This window comes from Microcebus murinus, chromosome 24 (assembly GCF_040939455.1).
Source record: "Microcebus murinus isolate Inina chromosome 24, M.murinus_Inina_mat1.0, whole genome shotgun sequence".
Classification (NCBI taxonomy): Eukaryota; Metazoa; Chordata; class Mammalia; order Primates; family Cheirogaleidae; genus Microcebus; species Microcebus murinus.
The window spans coordinates 20,128,399-20,152,264 of NC_134127.1; the positions used below are offsets into that span (position 1 = coordinate 20,128,399).

The following is a 23,866-nucleotide window of genomic DNA, read 5'->3' on the forward strand; positions in this document are numbered from 1 at the left end:
CCGGGCCACGTCACCCTGCCAGCTGCCTGGAGTACAGTCTAGAACACTCCCCACTATTCCGCCCTACTCCCAGGAGACACAGAGCGGGACACGGGGCAGGTGGAGGGCGAGGAAGGCTCTCTTCCTCTTTCCAGGTTGAGCTGTCAAGACCCTTGGACCTCTAGGAGGAGCCTGATCCCTGGGGTAGAGATAGGGACACGCAGACTTGGAAGGAAATTCTAGAACTCTAAGAGAGGGAACAGCCTGATGCCTGATGGAGGTCATTGCGGTCTGGACAAAAGGAAGGACAGCCTTCCACGTCACACTCCAGAGCTCAGGGTTTTAAGACGTGGAACTAGTTGGGGCAGGAGGTGCTGGATGAATGAATACATGGATGACACATAAAGCTGGTTCAGAGAAAGGCGGGAGGTTCGGCTACGTTCTTCGATATTCTAGGTTGTTGGTGGCCCCAGTAAAACTCTATCAGAGCCTCGGTGCAGATGTTTGAACTCTGTGGCTCTTCCCAGGCCAGCCATGTGCCCTTGGCACCTGCAGAATGGACAGTCCTGGTGGTTCCCTCCCACGGTTGGGGCAATGCTCCTGTCCTCATCTCATGAACACGGAGGGTGTTTCCCAGTCCCAGGAGGTGCTGCCACAAAGGCTCGTCCCACCTCGCCATCCCCATGTGCCAGGTAGCCCCGCAGGTGTGATGAGGGCCTGAGACTGGCCCCTAGAGGCCACGTCACCTTTGAGGACTTTGTCCCTCTGTGGGGGAGGCAGTGAACAGAAGTGTCCCCTTTGCAGCAAAGCCACCCATGACCCGAAGGGCTGGCACCTGTGCTGGGGGAACATACGCTGAGCCAGCACGTCCTTCCCTCTTCTCCCTCCCAAACCATTGACGGGAACATCTGCAGGCAAAGACATAAAACAGACCACAAGAAAACGGGGGCAGTCTGAGTTCCCAGGGCTCCAGATCAGAAGAACACTTCCAGGATGTTACCATGGGATTATTCTTAGAGACCGATTCCTTGCAGAGTAAGTATACGGCGCAGAGACTCCTGCCACGTAACCTCTGGGCGGGCCGCCATATGCAGGGCTGGGATGCAATTACCGTCCACTTATAGACCCATAGGCAGCGGCAGTCCCCGCTGCCCAGGCCTCCCACCCACATGTTCCCTGAAGGAGACCAGGCACCGAGACTGTCATGACTTTAGCTCTCCCCTTTCACTTCCACCCTGGAGAACGCTGACATGCTTCTGTACAGAGACCAGAAATTCTTTGGCTAATTGGCAGAGTGCAAGCTTTGGAATGAGACAGCCTCGAGCTGGGACCCTTGCTCTCTGCTTCATCTTGAGCAAGAGACATAACTCCGAGCCTCTGTTTTCATACCTATGAGAATGAGGAATCAGGGGGCCTGGCCCTTAAAAGGGGACCAGTACATGCTAGTCCTCCTCTCCCATCAGTGATCACACATAGAGCCGGGAGGCAGCCTCAGCCTCATGTAGACAAGGGCTTCCCATTCTCCGGTGTGCGCACTGTCACCTGGGAGTCCTGTTAAACCCAGATTCTGACACGTGGGTCCAAGACTCTCAGGTGGTGGCAGATACTGCTGGTCCAGGGACCTCCCTGCGAGAATCAGGGCTCTAGTGCAAAGGCTTTGTTTCGTAGACGAGATATCTGGGCATCGAGAAGGGCAATGACAAGGCCAAAGTCTGGAGCCCTCAAGGGGGTCCCTGCTGTGTTGGGTGGCTGAGGCCTCCCTCCCTCCCTTGTCAGTAGTGCACTTGCTCCTGTTCCTTCTACCTGCCCAGCTCGGATCTGAGCAGGGAAATCCCCGGACAAGCAGGTTCTGGAGTAGATTAAGAGCCAATGTGAAAAAAGAAATAAAGAGAGAAAAGAAAGAGAGAGAGAGAGAGAGAGAGAGAGAGAGAGAGAGAGAGAGAAGAGAGAGAGAGAGAGAGAGAGAGAGAGAGAGAGAGAAAGAAAGAAAGAAAGAAAGAAAGAAAGAAAGAAAGAAAGAAAGAAAGAAAGAAAGAAAGGCAAGGCAGGAGGAAGAACAGGTGGCTTCTGTGGGCCCCAGCGAGGGCTGGCTGTAGGATTTCACCCTATTCTGTTCTCGCCTGGGATTTATAGCACTGCAGACAAACAGAGCTGAAAGGGACATCCCAGGCGATATGGCCCAGCTGGCCCAGCTGGCCCGACATCATGCAGCTGGTCGGAGGCTTGGCTGGGTTTAGAGGCCAAGTCTAGTGACACCTGGACCTAGAACTCTCGCCTCCACACCCACTGTCTTCCTCGAGATATTAAAAGTATCCACCAGTATGTGCAATATATTTCTAGAGCCCATTTCTGGAGCTCAGAGTCCAACGATGCAGAGCGCAGAGCACCCTGCAGCGCACAGGCCTGCCGTGGGCACGCATGGAAACCACAACTGACGGCCAAGGAAGAGGGCGCGGCCACTCAGACATCTGCGTCCTGCAGATGTCAGCCGAGCAGCTTGGCAGGGAGGGAGGAGAGAGCCCACCTGTGGCAGTCGTGCCAGATCCACGCGTGGCGGCCCTTCTTGGGCCGGAAGTCAGCCTGGCCGTTGTTGTGGATCTGGGAGGAGAAGCGCAGGAGCCGGCGGTAGCCCGTGGTGGGGTCGGTCTTGGCCGCCGAGGCCGAGAGGCAGTTCTCCTCCATGGCGCACTGGAGCATGAACATGGGCCGGTCCTCCAGGTAGGTGGTCTGCTGCACTATCTCAGCGTTGAGCACCAGGTCAGGCGCGGCTGGGGAGGAGGACACCGTGGTCACCAAGACAAGAGACCCCTCCCCGAGGGTTCCACTTCTGACTCCTGAGCTGGGACAAACCCCTACCGCTACCTGCCACTGCCTTCTGGGATGGGCACAAGGACTCCCCAAGGTTACCTGCCTTGTTTAAGAAGACCCCAAATTATTGCTGCCCTCTGCTAAGAGTTCTCTTTGGCATCCCTTTGGTTATCAGGGCACTAGGGCAAGATGTTGATAAGTGTTGAATCTGGGCACATGAGGGTTCATTATATTATTCTACTTCCAAGTGGCTTTAAATTTTCCATAATAAAAAGCAAGAAACAATAATGATGTGATTGTACTACAGAGAGAAAATGCTGCTAATCACTTGGTCTGATTTTTCTGGGAATGACATATTTTCCAATGTGTATAATGTTATGTGTAGATTTATAGTCTGCTGATATACTCCTCCCTTTAAAATACATCTTGAGATATTTCCATGTTAATACATATCCATTGCAACATTCATTTCATGATCACATAATAGTTAATTCATAACCCTATCTATCTCATATTTTTAGATACATTGGTTGTTTTGAATTTTTCAGTTAAAAGCTGTGCTAAACATCCTGTAGTAAATCTATGCATATAACTTTAATATATTTCTGTAAGTGAACTCTCTGGGAGAAAGGTTCGCCTATTTTTGAGGCTGACGTGGATTGCCAAATTGCCTTCGGTTTCCATCCGTATACACTGCTGTCCCCAGGTGCCTGTCTTCTAAAAAAGCTTAATGAGTGCACTGCACATAGCAGGTGTTAAAAGAATGACCGATGGCTACAATCTAGTTAACTAAACAATTGTGTTAGGAAGCTTAGCTTCTTTGCCAATGGATTCACTGTCAATTTCCCCTTAAAAGTGAGCTTTCAGGGAGCATTTCTAAGTACACTTCAATTCAGAAAAATGTCACCCATGAATTATTTATGAGAACCTGCCATCTTTTATTTTGACAAGTTGCTTGTAAATTTCTCTAGCGAGTGTAGTCTGTGAGCCTTGCGTCCCTCAAGTTCACCAGCACCTGGGGGGCGTGGGGAGGGCTGTGTCTCCCCCTCCCACCACCCCCCAACCAGGTACTACAGGCTTTCAGTAAACACAGAACTCACTGGCGCCCTCTAGAGAGCAGATCCACCTGCAAGCATTGGATGTGGAACTGAGGGGCGGTGAAAGGGGCAGGAAGACAGGATGGGGTGGGTAGAGGATGGAAGACATTAATCAGGAGGCTCCCCTTTGCTGACGAGTGTTTGCTCTTGGAGGGTGTGCGGGGATGCAGCATTCCTCAGCCCTGAGTCTTCTGGGCACATTAATTTTTATAATAGTGTTGCATGAGTCTCTTATTAGTTGCTGGCACCCACTGGGTAGCCCCTCTGCAACCCTCTGAGCTGAGCATGGGCTGTGCTGTGGGAGTGGCCTGAAAGGAGGCTGGACAACTGGAGCCCTGAGCCGGCTCCTTGGTTCTCGAGAGTGTGGTGGGAGTCTTGTGTGAGATTTGAGCAGCGGAGGTGTGAGTGGGAGGTGGCTTTGGCTCTGGCCTGGGGAGGGGGAGCCATTGTGGGGCCACATGTCCCAGTGGGGACCCCAGAGAGTGGCCTCTGCAGTGATGCAGTGTGCAAGATTGTCATGGATGCAGGCAGTGACAGTGGGAAGGAAGGGCAGGGAGGGAGTCAAGAACATCAGGAGGGACTGGACATGGGGCATGGTAGGAAGAGAGCTATTGAGGCGTGCAGATTTCAGGTGTGTGTAATTGGTTGGATGAAAAAAAGTAGTCATAAAGGGTTGCCTGGAGAATTGCTTTCTTTTCCTAAATATTCTAATTTGCATTTAGCCAGACCAGCCAAGACCTATGTTCCTGGTCCAAACGGCTGTTGCGCCCCCTGCAGACACACTCTGAGTGATGCCTTCAGCCTCAGCTGAGGAACTCTGTGAGCAGTAGACCTATGAAACTCATTTTGGAATATCCTATGAGGATATTAAAAGCATTATTCATCTCCTAATACCCAGTTGTCATAGAAATTCCCTTTAATCTCAGTACAGTATCTAGAGTTGTGGGCTTCTCTTGACTCATGGGTTTGTTTCCATCTCATACATACTGTAAATTATATTAATGACCAGTTTTCTCTCTTTTCTTTGGCTGCTAGAAAGCTCACTGTGAAATTAATGACCTGCTCATAGTAAGCGTATAGAACTCCATAGTACAGCTTTTAAAAAAATAATTATCCTCTCTTCTGGCTCCATTTTGAGCTGCTACCTTTTTGACAGCACCTGTCTTTCATCTGTTTCATCACATCTGTGATGTATGCCCAGAGAAACTCACATTGGAGGCTGAGCATCCTGTTTTACAAGGGTTAGAAGATGCCTGTGAGTCTACCAGGGGTTGGTGGGCGTATGTAACTATGGAGCTCAGGTTTACTCTGCTCCCTCATCCTCTGTGATGGTGTAAAATGACAGTGCCTCGTTAATTAAGCATGTGCATACATTCATTGTCACATTGGAGTTCCAATTTCTAGGAACAACAAAACAACTGCAGATCACAGTGGTTAACTAACTTTGCAAAGTTCAGATAATAAGGCAGGGTCTGGTCCCAAGTTCTCTAGCCAGTTCCACGCATGGGTTTATAAGGCCAGCATGGGGACAGCGGGCTTGGGCTCAGGAGAACAAGTTGCCACAGGCTGGTCCTCTCCATCTCGGTGTGCAAGGGAGCCTTCAGGATCTGGGTCATTCCAAATTCTGGCTGGGGTCCCCTTCCATATGCCTAATCTCTCTAGGACTCCCGGGAGTCACCAGGTAGCTAAGTTACCTCCAGGGTCTGCAAACATGAAATGACCTACAGAGGAGGTGGAAAGAAGGAAGATGTTCTCATTTAACCTGAATGAACAGGAGCCCCTGGTTGGTGATCTGCCCCAGGTCACTGAAACAGTCGGCAGTGGCCCTGCAATTTGAACCCACGGCTACCAGACTCCCAAGTCCCTCCCTCAAATGTTCCTCTCCTCTATGTCATGGGCAAGGATCTGCAGTTGGGGTACAACCCCCAGGAGCTCTCACTTTCTGAGCAGGCGACTCCTGCCCCGTACTGCACCCCGCCCTGGGGGCAGGTCACGTACTCCTCGTCATCGTGGTGGCAGTGCGCCAGGGACAGCTCCGTTCCCGAGCACTTTACTCCACTCATGACCACTTTGTTGTCGAAGACATTTCCGTGCCAATACCAGGTCTCCTGGATGAATCAACAAAAGAAACGGCCAGTGTGTCACCTCCAATTTCACTTTCTCATATTCTATCCACTTGCAGCCTCACAACAGCCCCCGGGTTTTAAAAAATCTCACTTTTCACAGGGAGACAGCAGAGGCACAGAGAGCCACTTACCCCAGCCACGCAGTTGGTTGGTGGCAGAGCGAGTGAGGATCGAGGTCTCCTGATCCTAGCACTTGAGTTCCATCACTCTCCCCCTCAGGAGATTAAGGTTGAGTAAAACATCTTTTACTCAATGAGCTAAGGTTGCAGTAAAACATTTGTGCAATGGTGCATGTCACGAATGGCAGGTGCCTGCAACTCCTGGTGCCCACTCCCTACCCCAGAGCCAGGGCAGACATTGCTAATCAATCACAGCACTCTCTCCTCTAAGCCGAAATGTGATCTCAGAAGACAAGACCAATTGATGGGCATCGGCAAATGTCAATAATGAGATTTGTCATAAAGACTAACTTCTGGATTTAGAATTTTCCCTGGTTTAAAAAGTAATTAATAGAGTAGTTCTGCAAAGAGGTTGAGGATACCCCGGGTTTATGATGCTGAGATTTACTGGGCCCCATTGCTCTCTGGGGCTTTAAAGTACTGTTAGGATGTACTCTCACATTTCAGACAAGTTCCCAGCAGGGAAAAATGAGGAACTGAAGGGGACAGTCAGGCGCAAAGCTGGGATGGAGACACAAGGGCCTGTGTCTCTTGGGCTTGAAGTCTGAAGCAGGGTTAGGGTTCAGGGCAGTCTTCTCTGGGTCCTCAGAGAGAGAGAGACCACCAAGACAGGAAGGGCCTTGGAAGTATCGCATCTGAACCCTCCTGTGATGGCTAACTTTATATGTCAACCTGGCTAGGTCACAGTACCCAGATGTTTGGTCAAATACTATTCTAGATGTTTCTGTGTAGTAGTTTTAGATGAGATTAACATTTAAATCAGTAGACTTTGAGTAAAGCAGATTACCCCCTATAATGTGGGGGCCTCATCCCATCAGCTGAAGATCTTAAGAGGTCAAAAGACTGAGGTCCCCAAGGAAGAGGGAATTCTGACAGCACACTGCCTCATCTGGGAGTTGCACACTAGCGCCTCCCTGGTCTCCACCTGCTGGTCTACACTACAGATTTCAGACTTGCCAGACTCCATAATCATGTGAACCCATTCCTTAAAATAAGCCTCCTTCCCTACACACACACACACACACACACACACACACACACACACACACACACACACACTCATACATTCTACTGGCTCTGTTTCTCCAGAGAACCTGACCAATAACCCCCTCATTCTCCAGATGAGAAAACTGAGGCCTTACCAAGAGACAGGGCTTGGAGTTGGTGGCAGATTTGGGACTGAGGTCAGGCCCAGGCCTGTCTCACGACCCCAGCTGAGGCCTAGGTGTCTTAGGAATGAGTTGATGGGAAACAAAAGTCGCTGGACAGTGGCTCTGTTGAAATGTGGCCGTTTTCCCACTCTCCTTGGAGAACTGCCCGTTTCTGTGCCCTGGCTTGTCGGGAATGTTATCAGCAGAAACACCGCACTGCCCTGGGAAGCCGAGCCCCCAGAGGGCGTGGGCAGCTGTATCGGAGAACTGTCCCTTCTGGGTGCTGGGGTGACGAGCCACAGGGCAGGGACCAGGGCAGCTGCTCAGGGCTCAGCACCTCCTGTCAGAGCCACCGGGGCCCTGGCCAGCCTGTGGGGGCAGGCTCAGCCAGGACACTGGCGTCTTCCTCTTCCCTCCCTAAGAAACCCCTTTCTAAGGCCCCAAGAAGGGCCACTTGGGAAGGAGAGCTGAAGTCACAGTTAACAAAACAGGATGAGGATCTCAGCATTTTCCTGTTGTGTAAATGCTTCATGAAAATGTTTAGAGCCAGGTTACGGGGAGGACACTGAGGCATGGGAGGGTGGCTGCTTTGCCACAGACCGTTCATATCGCCGGGAGAACTCGGGAGGCTGGGACGACAGCTGGGAAATGTTTTGGTCAGAGTGGGCTTTCACGGGAGCAAGCGAGGGGACGTGGGGGCTGGGCCTTGGGCTGTGGGGGTCATCACTGCCCTGGGGAACTGAGTTGCTTCCTTCTGCAAAAGGCACATCAGGGCCCTGCCCGGGACCAGCCGTCAGCCCAGGGTGAACCCCAGCGTGCAGAGGGAAAGCCCCCACAGAAACACAGCCCAGCCCCCTCGGTCTGCAGCAGGGAGACAGGGGCAGAGGCTGAGAGTGACCTGCCCAGGGACTCAGGGCTGTAAGGGGCAGGGTGCCGTTTCCTGCCTCTGTCCGGGTCCAGTGTCCTTTGCCCCGTCCCTCCCGTTCAGCGGGGGAAGGTTTGAAGCAGAGGGGTGCGGAAGGCAGGTGGGCACGTCAGATCGCACGGGGGGCGGAGGTGGGTCTGCGGCCAGGGCTTCTCACCTGGAAGGCGTTGCTGGCGAAGCCCAGGCCCAGCTGCCGGCAAACCACCATGGCCTCCACGATGCCCCAGTTCTCACCGCACACCGTCCCCCAGACCAGGGACCCGTTCCTCTCCACCAGCACCTCCACCCGGCCCTCGTAGGGATTGCGGCCTCCACTCAGGCGCACCTGTGGAGAAGAAGGCATGGTCACCAAGGGGGACAGAGGGGAGCTTCCCCACCATGCTGCCATCGGCCCCAATTTCCCCAACCCCGAAGCCAGGTGGTCTTGCCCAGGACACGCCCAGACTCAGCAGCATCCGAGACAGCCCCCTGTGTGGGGGTGGCGGGGACAGCTTGGTCTTCAGCGAGGTCCCCACCCCAGGCTTCCTGGGGCCCTAGAGGCCTCAGCAGCTGGGGGCCCACTGACCCCCACGGAGCACCATGGCAGCCACTGATGCTGCTCCCAGGAGCTATTGGTGGGGGCTGCTCTCCCATGCAGGCATCTGGAAGGATGCGCTCAAGGGGCCTTGAAGTGTCACAGTTCTCTGAGGCCCCTCCCTGGCCCCTTTCTCCTCGCCACAGCGCCTGCCTGGCTGGGTCCAGCTCCCGCTCTCGGCTTGTCCTGAGGCTCCCGGCTGAGACCCTCCCAGCTGCCTGTTTGACAGTTCTACTTGGCATCTGGGAGGAGATCCCAAATCCAAACTTGTCATCTTTTCCCTCTCCCCATAAATGACTGGGCATGGCTATGTTTGTTCCAATAAAACTTTATTTACAAAGACAGGCCTAAGGGATAGATTTGGCTTGCAGGCTGTAGCTTGCTGGGGTCCTGAATCTATCCTGTTATTCAAGCCAGAAATGGAGGAACAACCCTCGACACCCCGTCCTCTTCCCTCTAGTCCTCCTCATGCTCCCTCGCCTCTTGCCTGGGCCTCCTGCCGTCACAGATCCATTCTCTACTCAGAGGCCAGAGTCATGTTTTAGAGACACCTGCTCATGCTCTCCTCCCGCTTGCTTGCAGTTTCCATGGCTGCCAGACTTTCTCGGCTGTGTCACATGGTAAGCGACACATTTCATGGTGGAGCCCACTGCACACACGTGCCCTTCGGCCTGGCTGCTCTCTGTTCCTCTTTCAGACTCCACACCAGTGAGACCTCCCTCCGACCAGGGTCAGCCCCTAGCTACGCACCCTGTGACTCCCTACAGGTCTCCTTCCCAGCACCCATGGCAATTCTGATCAAGCTAATGTACAAGTAGTTTAACATCGGTCCCCAGTGGCAGCAGCTGGGACAGACGGCTCCCTTCCCCACCCCTGACATCTGCCACTGCCTCACAAAAACTGACTTCACTTTGTCACCCCAGGTCAGTGGAAGATGAGGGTGGAGGAGCCTGGAGGACCCCCATTCTCATGGTGGCTAAGTCTGTGTGACGGCTCCTGTCTCTAGGGCTCTCTCCCCTTGTCCACTGCCACCTGTGTGGCCCTCCCCCGAGTTGGCTGGCCGGGGAGCAGTGTCCTTGTCCTAGGTCCTGAAGCCAAGGCAAGTCCCAGATGCTCTGGCTGCATGCAAAATGTGGCTGGCTGCCACAGTGACTCTGGGGCCAGGAAAACGTGGTCACCAAGGGCACTTGCCAAGGCTCCAAGATGTTGCCGTGGTTCTCCAAGGTTGACCAGGCCTGGAGAGGCCTGTGTGACAGGGAGCAGGCTTCAGTTGTTCTAGAAGTCATCTGGGCACTTCATGCATGGTGACGGATTGGGGGTGGGGGGTTTCTTATTTTCTAGAGAAGACCAGAATGCACAGAGTGGCTGGCCGTGAGGCTCAAACTTGGCACAAGACACGTCTCACCATTCCCAGGGGCCCAACCCAGGCACCGGCGTCACCCAGCTTCCTGACGAAGGTGGTCTGACCTCGCCAGTGACAATGGAATCCCGAGAGGCCTGGGGTCAGCGGGAGCCTCTGGCCTCACCCGTCCACCTCGCCACCCAATGAGGGTGCCTGGGAAGGTCAATCCTTACAGTCTCTTAAAATAGTCTGGCCTTTCCCTTTTCCTGTTCCTTTGGTCCTTAGTGGTAGCAGCGTGGGCTTTTAGAGATGGGAGGTGCAGGGAGCTCAATTTTTCCGCGCACAGACAGACAAACAGACAAAACAGCATCTCCAGCCAGGGGAGGGCGGCAGGGCTGTGGGTGTTTTGATAATGTGTGGCTGGCTGCCCGCACCTATTTCTGGAGGGGTGGGGCAGAGGAGAGGTAACACGACCCAGATGTTGGCACGGAAGGGGGCAGGGGCCTTTCCGACTCACATTCCACACAAGGGCTCCGGCCTGGCAGGCCGAGGTTCAGAGGTGAACTGGAGGCCATCGAGGGTGTGGCCTTGGATGGATTAGCTCACCGCAAACCCACCTGCCACTCCCAGGCCTCCCGCCTCGGCACCGCTCCAGGCGAGGAAGGAAATGGCTTGGCTGGGAGAGTAAGACCACTTGGTTTCAAGTCTGCCGCCTTTACGGGCCACTCAGGAGAAAAGCCCAGCTCCTGCCGACCCAGGTCAGGGCGACCCTCACCTATTCCAGTGGAGACTGAAGACCCCTTCAGGGGATTAATTAGCTAATCAACCAGTGAGTGAGTGTCATGGACTGAACTGGGTCCCCCTCCCCAATCCCTAAGTTGAAGCCCGAACCCCGCTGCCGCTATATTTGGAGCTAAGGCCTTCAAAGAGGTGATCCAGGTCAGACGAGATCGGAAGGGGGAGCCCTAATCTAATCTGATCTTGGTGTCCTCTAAATAGAGGAAGACACCAGGATGCACATGCACAGAGGAGAGACCCTGTGAGGGCACAGCAGGAAGGTGGCGGCTGCCGCAAGCCTGGGAGAAACCCACCCTGCCGACACCTTCGTCTTGGACTTCCAGCCTCTAGAACCTCGAGGAAACAAATTTCTCCTGCCTAAGCCACCCAGGCTGTGGCATGTAGTTAAGAGACCAGGTTTTGGTGCTGCCCAGTGCCGATATCCTCTGTGGCACCACGCAGAAGCTGGCCGCCACCGCCGCAGGACAACTGGTGCAGCCCCACAGGAGTGCCTTTCATGGGTGGCTTTCCCCATTTCCTTCCCGGGGAATAGAGTCCACAAATCCAGATGTAAAAGCCCTCCCATCCTATGCTTGAGCACACTGAACACCTCCTGGAGCCTGGAGCCCCGGGGAAGGGCGAAGGTGGTTTGTGTTGGGAGGGTGGCATTTCTGCGGCAGGACAGGGTGCCTGGCCCGGCTCAGCTCTACCGACCATCAAACAGTTCTGGGAAACGTCACTTTCTTTGGCCGAGGTATTTCATTCAGTTCAACTTGGCTCTGTCGGAAGTGCAGAGTCCCCAGCGTACTGGGGCTCGTGTCGTCACAGCAAAGGCACAGCTCAGCCGAGTGCTGCTGGGGGACGAATCGCGCGAGACATACTGCGGCCGACTGGTTCAGTGGCGCCTTTGGCTTGCTGGTGCCACGGTCAAGAACTGCTGTCAGAGCAGGGGCTCCGTGGGGAGCCATCCTGAACCCTGTGTGTCCTCATTTGCTTATTTTAAAGACAAGCCTGCAGCGTGCCAGCCCTGTGCCGGATGTCGCACAGATTCGACCAAATTCGTAGTGCAGGGAAGAGCATTCAGTAGGAGCATGAAGCACTTGTTGGGCCTGTGTGTAGGACTTGACAGACCTCACACACAGCAAGAAGACTCCGTCTTGTTGGCTGTCCCTGTGGGCAAGGTCACCCCAGCCAGGACACAGAGTGTGGGCTTTTAGATCCCCTGTTTCAGGGAGGGAGGTGTGTGTCTATGGTCTTAATGCTGCTAGGATTTCCTTCTCCTTCCCTCTGGTTACCGAACACTCCTGTATTGTGCTCACGTCTGCATTCCTCTGGGAAAGGGTCCGCACACCCCCAACCCAGGGCCCTGTGTCATAGGTACTACGGACTTAGCATCGCCCACAGAAATGACCGAGTTGCCATCACTACGTATGTCCAGTCCCAGAGCAGGGCACAGCACACAGCGAGTACCCAGCATCTGCCACCTAGGAGGGTGGTACTTACATGGATGTGTCCTCACTGGGCACATTTGCAAATGCTATCATTGGTGACAGTGCCATCAGCATGCGCACACTCTCTGAGTCCCTCTCAGAGCCTAATATCCTCTTTAGACTCCTTCGGAGTGAGGCCGGCTGGTCCGCACTTCCTGGGCCCTCAGCGCCAGTCCCCTCCAGGCGTCCGGACTCACCTTTTTCTGAAAGCCCATGGCCGGGATGTTACATCTCACGCCAGCGTCTTCCTCGTGGTTGCAGCCCTGAGACTCGGCATTGAATTTGCAGTCTATGAGGGACTTCTCGTTCCCTGTGCACTCGATCTCGTTCAGGTGGATGGGGCCCATCCCTGGTGGGGGAACAGACACGTGCTATGAAAGCTTCTGAAGGTTTTCTCCAATTGGAAAGAAAGTCCTGGACAGTAAGAACATGCCTCTCCCAGTCTCAAAACTCTCCCAACCACCTCTCAAAGTCAGCTTGGTGACCTAGGCCTCTTCCCCCTGAGAGCACACTGCTAATTGTCTTGGGGTTCACTTCTCCCAAAAGAGCCTAAGTGTGTTACTCACTTGCTGTGTGACCCTGGCCAGATCCCTCAGCCTCTCTGAATACTGGTTTTCTTACATAAATAAAGCAGTTGGACTAGAAGATGTCTAAGTTTCCCTCCCCACTTGAATATTCTGTGCCTTTATGAATCTGAAAGGGGTGACCATTTCTCTATCAGTCCGGGTCTTTGCAGGAAACAGCTAGCATAAACAAATTAGACGATCTGAGTTAGGAGAAGGGGATTATAAAGTAAAGGCATGGATAGAACATAGGGAAATCACAAAGGATAGTCTAGTACCGAGGGCTGTTAACACTGGGGCGCAGATGCCACCCCTGCGAGTGAGGAGAAGCAACCAGAACCGACCCAGGAGAGGCAAAGAGCTGTCACCCCTGGTGGGGGGCACAGCACCTGTGGGGACCCCGCAGGGTGAATAAACACACTGGCCCCTTTCCTCTGCCCATTCCCGCCGGTGCTCCTTGTTGGCCAAGCCCCACCCTGTCTTGGGAGCCCTGGACACTGTGGGCCAGACGGAACAACGACATCCAACACATGATGGTGACAGTGTCAGGAGGCCTCGCTACAGGCACTGAGAAGGCGAGAGGGAGCCTCCCGCTGCGGGCGAGAGCAGCCAGGCTGCCCCGCTGTCTTTCACTCCAGCTCACGAAGCTAACTCTGCTCCGTCCAGTCCGTCAGGGGGGGAGGGTCCAGTCCTGCCTGGGGGCTCTGGGGTGCGTCCACTGCCACCTCTGGGCCTCCACTCGGCCGCTGATGGCCCTGCTCTGCTGGTCCTCCCCGTCCTCCTCCTGCTGGGTCCTGACCTTCCACACCCCAACACGCTCCAAAACCCCCACCCTTACCATGTCCCACCCTTGACCACCCCCTTTCCCTTTTAGGGTGAACTTGTTGGAAGAGGCACCCGCTTTTGTTCTCCTTCCAGGGCCAGCAGTGGGATCTCTCCAGTCTGTTCTCTGCCAGCCCACCCTATCTCAGGAAAGGGCACCTCTGACCCCCCCCCCCAATCTGTTTTTCTTACCAAAACTCTGGGACCACCTCTTCCCTCCCGACAACCAGCCCAACCCCATGTTCTGCTCACTCCCCCCAAATCTGGGTGCTTTCCCCCCATTTCTCCACGACACTAACTATCAGTTCCCACTTGGACTAAGGCGGCAGCCTGGGTCCCCTGCCCTTCCTTATGTGTGTGCCAATCTATTCACCCCACAACGGCCCAGATCTTTAATGCCTATTGAATCTCGTCACTGCCCATCTGAAAACCCTCCCATGGCTTCTCACTGCACGCCGGGAAAAGTGCATGGGACCTACTATTGCCAGATGGCCCCAGGGCCCTGCGTGGTCAGTCTCTGCCCGGCCCTGCCCGCTCCTCCCACCTCAGCCACACAGGGCTCCTTTGGCTCCTCCGTTGAGCCACGCTGCCCCCTCCGCCTGGACTCTCTCCCTCCCTGCTCCCTGTGCACCCTGCAGGGACCCCGCCCCAGTCTCAGCTGGGCTCCCTCATGGTGGGGGCTATTTGTGGAATGTCTGTCTCCCCCCACTGGGCTGGAGGACCCTGTCTGCACGTGGTAGACAGGAAATGACCACGTGGGATGCTGCGAAATGACCACGTGAAATGACCATGTGAAATGACCACACGGATGCTGGCGACTTCCTGAGCACCTTTGGAGGGTCAGCCTCCATGCTAGGTGCTGGGGACCCAAGGTGGGCAAGGCAGGCCCTGCCCTGAGGAGCTTCCAGGCCCTGGGGAGGCAGAACTTACACAAAGACTTGTCAATAATAAAGGTGATAGTCACAGCAGGTGCTTTGGAGCCCAGAGGAGGGGCCCTCAGCCCTGTTGGGGGCTCTGGAGACAGCCAACATGTTGGCTTACTGAGGTAAGTTAAAATTAACTTCTGAGAGAGCACCGAATCCTAACCACTAGACCACCAGGGAAGGTTAAAAATTAACTTCTGGATCAACCCATATGAGGAAGTTAAGAGCCAAGTTTCTATTTCCTTGGAAATTCATAAATGATGAAGCTTCCAATTCCTTGGAATTTTATAAAATGGATAAAAACACATCAGTGACGATGGCTGGAAGTAACCAAGGACTAAGAGTGGAAAGGCTGGGAAAAAGTCCAGATCCTAAACAGGGCCCTGGAAGCCAGCCAGGACCTCTGCTCGTGGGTCACAGAACCAGGCAGCAACCTGGGGCCCAGTCAGATCAGGAGCTTGTCTGGTGACTGCGAGGATGATGATGATAACTCTCACTTAATTGAGCACTTACTATGTACTGGATTCTGCCCTAAGCACTTGCTTATATTAACTCATTTAATCATCACAGCAACCCCCCCCCAAAAAAAATGAGGGACCAAAGATTAAGTGGCCCAATGGGGGAACCAGGATTCAAACCAGGCAGGCTGCCCCAGCACATGACCTTGCTAAGTTTCTGAGGCCCATTCAGGAGAGAAAACCGTATGTTGGAAAAGAAGGTTTTGCCTGGGAAAGAGCTGGGCTGACCTGGTCCAAACGCCCATGTGCTCCCTCCTCTGGGGAAGCTCTTCCTGTCCCTGCCTCATGTCTAACAAGCCTGGCTTCAAGGAAAACCTCAAATCTGTCCTCCGAGGTGTGATCTGAATGACCTCACCCCATCCAAACCTACTTGGCATTTACTTTTCACACCTCTTACTCAGTGGGCACTGAGCCGGGCAGTCAGCCTGAGACTGGAGTCAGTCTCACGACTGAAGACTGTGGGCGACGCATCCTTAGGAAGCGATGAAACCTTTCCGAAGTCCACTTTCCTCATCCACGGAGGGAAACTGTAATCTCTGTTTTGCAGGGTCGGGATTGTGAGGAATGAGACTGAGTATGTCAGGTGACCACAGACCCAGTAGGTGGTGGGCATTAAATCAGCATTATTTCTTATTCCTCATCACCTATGTGTTCGTGTACATTGCCCTTGAGCCAGGGTACTGCTTGTTTCTCCCACTTGAAGTGAGCCCCTGCCATGCAGAAACCAGAACCATCCACACTTTTGAAATCAATGAATTCTTCCATCCTCAGATCCAGCCCCAAAGCACTCAATCAGCGTTTGTGGATTGTGAGATCACAGCGCAGGACAGGACATGACAGGACAGGACAGGGTAACCCAAGTGCTTAACATGGTTTTAAAGATTTTAAAGGAGCTGCTCTGTGCAATACAGTAGCCACCAGCCACATGTGTCTAGCGAGCCTTGAAATGCAGCCAGTCCAAACCGAGATGTCTGTAGGTGTAAAATACATGCTGGATTTCAAAGATTGAGCACAAAAAATGCAAACAGTCCCATTAATAGCATTTATACTGATTGCATGTTGAAATCACAATATTTTGGACGTACTGGGAAAATGTATTATTAAAATTAATTTCACCTGTTTCTTTTTTTTTTTTAATGTGGCTACTAGAAAATGCAAAATGGCACATGTGGCTCATGCAATCTTTCTATTGGACAGCACTGGTCTAGCATTGGAACTTCTTCACCAAGTGCTCATTTAGCTGACCCTACTTATTCAACTGGGATGCATTCATTCATTCATTTCTTCCTTCTTTACAATATGAACATCTCTGGAGCACTATGTGCTGGGCAGACTTGGCACTGAGGACACAGAGATAAAAGACACAATGGCTTTTGGTCTTGGGGGGCGAATGATGTGCCACCAGGCAGCTGAGCCCTGGTGAGACTGCAGCCAGATAGAACCTCGGGCACCATTAATCCAGCCACCTCATTTTACAGTGAAGAACTGAGGCCCAGAAGGTTGCTCAAGGTGACCAAGCAAGTAGGAGGCCCCGTCAGGCCAAGGACTCAGATTGCCTGACGCCCAGCCCTTGCCCTTTCCCTCTCCCTGGCTGTGAGTGTGGTCACTTGGTCCGTCAGCGGGAGCCAGGACGGAAGGCCTGACCCTGTCTGCTCTGTGACCCGACAGTGAATGTGTTACTTTTCCCTTCCTGCCCACTGCAGTTGGTCCTGCCCAGTATGGCAGCAGGCAGCTGCAGTTCTTTCAAGGACAGCATCAAAAATGCCAAATGCCTCTTTCTCCCAGAGTTCCGTGGGCCCTTGGAAACCTTTGGCTGCTCTGGGCAGTGAAATAATTAGGTCACACAGCACACACCCATGATAAATGGAATGTCTATGTCATCGAGGGCTTGTTTATCCCGCAGAGTGAGTGGTCTTTGTCCTGCAGGCCTTGAGAGAACACAGCCACACGTCGGTCTATCAGTAAAATGGATTTGGGGACCCTGAGGAGCTTGGTGACCAGGGGAAGAAGACAGCCCTGTGGCATAATGGAAGCTGCCAGGTGACACTAATGTCTACTCCTGAGCCCCACACTTGAGTGCACACCCAGGAAGCTTGCACGGATTAGAGAACGGAGGTAGAGAGACATTCTGGTGTCAACAGGACTGGGCCAAGCTGGGTCCAAGGAAGAAGCCCAAATCTAAGAGTCGGAAGACAGGTTTCAGTCTTAGACTGCCACCAACTATTGGGGTGACCTCAGACTTGTTCTCCTGAGCCTCAAATTCTTCATCTGTTGGACTAAGGACCTGAGGTCCTCCCTGGAAGCACCATCTAGGATTCCAGGACTCTCTCTCCAGGCTACAGGAAAGCCAGACTCCTTCCAACCTCAGGAGCCATTTAAGAGCTACCCTGCTGTGGGCTGGGGCATGGGTGTGGGAGAGGAAGAGCCAACCAATGGCACTAGACCGATGAGCTCCACTTCTAGACGTGTGAGAGCTCCAGGCTCTTCAGTTCAACTGGGGGTTAAGTTCAACACAGGATCCTGGAGTCTTGCACAAGGAAACCATTGCATGGGGTATCAGGCCCTGGGCGACTGAGGACTATTATTTCCTCCAGGCTGTGATTGGTGACCTCACCACATTCCTTTCTGTGGGGTGATGGCCCCATGTCTGACAGTGTGGAAACCTCCCCTCCCCACAGGATACACACCCACCCGTCCGCAGCCCATTCTCCTCCCCGCCCCCTCCCAGCCACAGCCCACGCTCCCCATGTCCGCAGTGGCCTCCCTGCTGGTCTGTGCTGAAAAGATTCCAGGAAATGACTACGGCTTCCCTTGCCCAAACCAAACCACAGCTCTCCAGGGGAGGGCTGGGCTCTCACTGCATTGCAGAGTCTGTTTGGGGCGGAGACTCCTCCTCCTCCTGCAGGGCTTGCAAGTGGGAGAGGTCTTCGTGGGGCTCACCGGGGAAGGGAAGCGATCTATTCTGTGTCTCGTGGTCACAACCCTGCTTTCAACAAAGTGACCCACTTGAAAGCCCCCTGTGCTTCTGTTCTTTGTGCACATGAGAGATTTGTTCAGGACACTTAATGAGAACCAGGCCCTTTCTCAATTAGTGTCTGATGACATCCTGTTCCCTCTCTCTGCTGTCAGGCAGAGGGTGTTTGCAGGGTTGCACCAGGATGGAAAAGGAAGATGATATTTGGGTCCGTGTCCAGGGTGGTTTAGCCTCAGATCCTCCTCTGGAGAAAGGGCCTGAGACCCCTGGCTTTCCCTGGGGCAGCAGACAGCATGGGGTTAAGAGCCGGGGCACCTATGTTGGAGTATTCATTGGCTGCTACTATGTTGTCCCACCTTGGCCATTTTCTCCCTTCTCTGGGCCTCTGCTTCCAAATCCATAAAAACGAGGATTCAGTGTTCTCTAAGGCCCCTTCCAGCTCTGGCTGTCTGGCGAGAGGCCTGGGATTCTCGCCCCGGCAGCAGCTGCTGAAGGGAGGAGGGACAGCAGAAAGAGCCCTGGGTGCTCACGGCACCCTCCAGGGCTGGGCTCATGGCGCTGAGCTCCCCGTGACAAGAGGCCACCAACAGCCTCCTCGTTCCTTACCTTGCCCCAGCCGGGAGCCAGTGACGGCCTCTTTGGCACTCCCAAAGCCCAGCTCTCTGCAGACCACACTGGCTGTCACCAGGTCCCACTTGTCGTCACAGACGGTTCCCCATTCTCCGTTCTTCAGCACCTCCACGCGGCCCTCCCCGATGCTGGCGCCGCCTCGCAGTCGCACCAGGGGTTGCTGAAGAGACACACGGTCCTGCTGAGTGCAGAAGCTGATGCACATTCAGCTGGCATTGTCACTGTGCCCCCGTCCCTTCCCCACCACCCCACCCCAGGCCAGGCACTCGGTCTGGGAGCTGAGCTGTGCTTGCCTGGCACTTGTCTGTGGGGTCAGCGGGGGCTCTACTGAGTCAGCTCTGGTGCGAGCTCCCTTTGCAGCCCCCACGTGGAGATTTTGTCCTGGACTGCTGGGAAGCCCATGAGGGGCCCTCAGCACCCATCACCCCAAGCCATGCTTGGCTCAAAGATCCTACATAGCACTTCCCTCCACCCCTCACTCCAGAGCTTCCAGCCTTACTTAGAGCTGCAGAAAGAAGCTCCTTCCCCACAAAGCCTGCAGATTCCAAATGGCTCATAACTCTCCCTTGTGTATGCAGAGCGCTGCAGTCTAATGCTGCAGGGAGACCCCACAGCGCTAAGCAGACCACACTGCGGTGGCTCTGTGGGACACAGCAAAGAGAGGAGGGGGGAGCAGACAGGAGAACGGGAGGCCAGGGAGCTGGACAGCCAGCCCTAACATGGCCGTGACTCAGAGGACAGATGCCGTAGGGAGGGGAGCCTCACTCTGGTCTGTCCCAGAGCTAGGTGCACGCCCAGCCACCCCCGGATTCTTCCAAGTCCAAACTGGCTGACTCTTGAGAAGATACAGCCCCACCAGATGTGCAGAGAGGGTGGAATATTACAATTTTGATACCCCTAATGCCCACACATGGCCTGGAAGCCTTAATCTCCTTATGGCGTGTGCTGAAGTCCACAGGAGTAAGACCCCAGTGGATCGTGTCTTGCAAGATGGGAGCTGGATCACTTGACTCCATTTGTCCACATTCCCAAGTTTGCATCAGTTTTTGTGCATGTCTGCATGCATGTGTGCACATGCGTGTGCGTGTGCGTGTGCGTGTGTGTGTGTGTGTGTGTGTGTGTTGGTGTAGGCCCAGAAGCTTGTAAGGCTTTGAGTTGTTGCCGACCCTCATTCAACTCCATACCGAGGGAGTGAGGGCGACTGTGCAACTTTTCTACGTGTGCTGGATCAGACCAGAGTCACTGCCTACGCTGGCCTGGCTGTCCTCAGCCCACGGCTCCCTTTACCCCACCGCCGATGGCCAGGACAAGGCGGTGTTTTCAAGCACTCATGTCCACTGGCCACACAAGGCGTCAAACGAGAGCCCATCTCTCCACCCTCAGCCAATCTCCCTCCCCCACCACCTGCACTTTGGGAAGGCCACGGCAGGACGAGGTGCTGGGACAGCACCCTGATGCACAGATCCCAGGGGCTGCTCTGACCCTGGCACTAGGGAGAGCAGCGGGTGCAACACCCAGTGGCTGCAGGAACTTTTAGTCTAGCTTGAAAACAAAATGAGTAAAACTGTTGGCTGCGGCCTCTGGTTTTGTAGAACTGTGACCTCTCTTCGCAAGCTGTCTAGCCGATGCCAGGGCCCCTTCCCATGGAGCTGACTGTCCATGACCCAGCTTAACGTAGGCGGAGTGTCAAATAGCCTTGCCCCAGCCCAGCAGTGGCCAGGCAGAGTCAGCTGGCCCCGGGGGAAGACAGAAACCAAAGGAAAATGTGACGTAAGGCAGGCTCGCTCTTTTCTAACTGGTTTGGTATGAACTTGATTGCTTTGCTCTAAACCGCACAGTAGAGGAATTCCAAAACAGTAGGTCTCGTATTCTGGATGACACATGAGGGAAGCTCAGAGGCCCAGGCTAGGCTGCAGAGAGGATGTGGCCATCAGATCACACGGCAGGGGGCAAGCGAGGGTGTGCTGGCGGGGCAGAGGCTGGTTAATAGAGGGCCCGGAAGTGGCGCTGGCCAGGCATGCCCTGTGTACACAAGTATGAAGGTATGGTCATCTCCGTGCACTTGGGAGGCCCCTGAGGGGACTGAGGAGGGTCGGCCTTGCCAGGAAGTCTCTCCAAATAGTTCTCACATCCTCTGGTTGAGGAAGGCTGGGTTCAAGGCATCCATTTCACTCCTTTCACTTAAGGCTTTGACTTGTGTCCAAATACACCCCAGCCTGGGAAGGGGCACCCAGTGTGGCTTATCTGGTGCTCGCCCTAGTTCCATTTTCTCACGGGAGGACTGTGATGACACCTTGTCCAAGAGCAGGTCTGCAGGTTGGTGGGAGGGGAGATTGGGGAGGGCAGAGGGTTAAGATGGGAGGGGAGGAAGGAAGGGGGACACAAGGGGTGGCTGGTGGGGATGGGCAGCTCAGCCCCTGCTACTTCTGCCCCACTGCCTGGACCTGGCCGGTATGCCAGGCTAGCACACCTGGCTGGCACACACCTGCCCCAGGGCCATTCTCCCTCCTCCGCTCCCTCTCACCCGTGACTTGGTTGGGGTGACAGCCGACTTAGAACGCACTCCTGCCAAGGTGAGGATTACTAAGTACTGAGGTTTTAGTGGTGGGCTACCTTTCCTACCTCTCCCCTCCTCTTCCCACACGCTGTTCCCCCCCACGGGCTGGATGTTAGCAGTTTCCAGAACATACAGATCCCAGAGAGCTTTTGGTGGATATATGAAAAAAGAGGCATATATAGAAAAAGAAAAGCTAAGCGAGGGAGGACAGAATAGGGTGTTTTGTCTTTTTCAGAGGGTGGGCCAAGCCTGCTGTGGTTGGGATAATTCCTTTGTCTGAAGACATCAGTCAGTTGAAATGTACATCTAAGTCTCTCCACACACTCCTCCTCCACTCCTACACCTCCACGCACACGCACGGGGTGCTGGTTTATATACATACAATGTGACTAATGTACCAAAGACTTAGACATGATAATGGCAGGTTTTCTACATTGGTAAAAATTTTTAAAAATTGTCCTGTTGCAAAAGAAACCCAAACGTATTTGAAGACTTTCGTAGCTGATCTCCTGTGCTTTTGACCGTTGCACTGCATTTCCAAGTGTCCTTCGGGAATTGTGCAGGGGCATGAGGGCCCTGTCCCGCCACCCCTGAGTCATCTGCTCATGCGGGGTCAGCAGACAGTGCACGAAGAGCCCGTGATGACGGATAACCGGCGCCTCTCCCCTCGGCGTTCCTCCCCCACAGAGTGACTCTGGTGTCAGAGTGGAGCAGCGAGGGTGGCCTCAGCTGGGCTGGCTCTCCTCACTCTCCTGGGGGGCCCTGATTGCTCATTCACTACCCTGTCACCCACAACAGGTGCCAAGTGGCCACACCTGCCCCGTCCTCACCTCTGGCTTGTAGGCTTTCCGGAATCTCGATGGTCCATCCTGGCTGAAGACCTGGCCAGGCACACAACTCACCACAGCCGGCAGCCCGTTCGCACAGGTGCTGTTCTTCATGGGGCCCTGCGACACCGGGGGGCCCAGCTTGCAGCTGGAGATGTGGGCTTCCGTGCCCGTGCAGTCCATGGAGTACCGCCAGTAGCGCTGCTTCTTCCGAGAGGCGTACATCCTGCAGAGGGCGGGAGGGGACAGCTGACCAGGGCATCCTGGCACCCGCCCCTGATTCCTGCTGCAATGAGGCAGGGCAAGACGGACTGTCCCTGCTCCTGGAGCTCAGCCCTGCCTCACAGGCGAGGACCCTGCTGGGCACCACGCCGGGCACTGGGGAAGGACCCCCGGCGTGGCCATGGCCTCCTGCCTTCAGGCAGCTTCCATTCCGGGAGAGAAAAGATGACCTCAGTGTCATGAAATAATGACATCTATAAATACAAAATGCAAAAAGGGATCTCTGGTCCCAGAAAACCTGTAAGTCCCTGGCAAACCAGAATGGTTGGTCACCCTGATCTTCAAATAATTTCAACACGGTTTGCTGTTATCTGGTAGCTCTATTTCCTTTGTCAATGAGCAGTACGAGTTGATGGCTAACCTCTCCCAATGAGATATGCACAAGATTAAAGGTGTAAATACAACAAGAAGCCATGAGAACAGTCGCAAATGACTCTACCTGCTGAATCAAAGTACCGTTTGCTGAGTGGTGGGAACTACCACAGTAACGAAACTCTGGCCCAGACCCTGGCACCTGGAAAATCAATGAGTTTGGGGTTGTCGCCAAAGTACTTCCTAGGGAAACTCTTAGCCTGTATTTCTGGCACTTGCAAAGCATTCCTTTTGATGTTTGTTTGTTTTTTTTTTCCTCAAGGCAGAATATAGATCAAGGTAATGCAAAGTTTGTTTTTTGTTTGTAAAACAATAACCAACCAATAAGTAATACATCAATTAACGGGAAGGTTACTGTGCCTCAGTTTCCTCAGGCCCAAATCAGAGGCAGTTACAGTGTCTACTTCGTAAGATGACACTGTCCCCAGACAGGGCAGGCGCAGTGTTTCGACCCTGCTGCTCGGGCAGCCCTGGGTTCTCGGATCCAATAGGATGTGAACACAGAGAAGAGACTAATGCTACAGACGCCACCGTCACCTTTCCTTAGCCCAAAACTGGACACTTAAAAGGATTCTTGTGTCCCTGGGATTGCAGGGGGTGCGTGTTCACCATGGTGGCAGCCCGGAGCAGAGAACTGCACAGGAGGACTATTAACAATTCCAGGAGCCACTGCCGGCCCTCCCCACTTCTTGCAAGGCCCCTGAACTGGGAAATCCAAAGCTTGTTCCCCTCGATGTCCCCACATGGATCCGGACATCGATCGGGAGAACACGCTGGGGGAACATTGGCTGCCTGAGGATTGGTCAGACCTTCTGCCTGCCTTGGCTCAGGAAAACCCTTCTGCTTCCAGCTGTCAATGAATGCCACCCCCTCTCCAGGAACAGACGTACTGCGCTCTGAATAGAAAGCACAGCGCCCACAGCAAACACAGGCTCCGGGCCTGCCGTCCC

At 54.1% G+C, this 23,866-nt stretch overlaps 1 protein-coding gene across 3 annotated transcripts in view; it reads right to left on the reverse strand.

The window, feature by feature from the left end:
* The window catches only part of LOXL2 (lysyl oxidase like 2), a 72,882-nt gene that overhangs the window by 6,698 nt on the left and 42,318 nt on the right, over positions 1 to 23,866 (reverse strand). Inside the window, exons 5-10 of one of the 3 annotated variants that reach the window (XM_012739346.3) lie at positions 22,266 to 22,488; positions 18,855 to 19,056; positions 12,646 to 12,797; positions 8,423 to 8,590; positions 5,824 to 5,992; positions 2,504 to 2,747 (exon numbers count right to left, since the gene is read on the reverse strand). In XM_012739346.3, the coding sequence (XP_012594800.2) occupies positions 2,504 to 2,747; positions 5,824 to 5,992; positions 8,423 to 8,590; positions 12,646 to 12,797; positions 18,855 to 19,056; positions 22,266 to 22,488 (1,158 nt within the window). Of the gene's footprint in view, positions 1 to 2,503; positions 2,748 to 5,823; positions 5,993 to 8,422; positions 8,591 to 12,645; positions 12,798 to 18,854; positions 19,060 to 22,265; positions 22,489 to 23,866 lie in introns of all 3 variants that reach the window. The other 2 variants (XM_020282832.2, XM_012739347.3) reach the window with 2 other exon arrangements.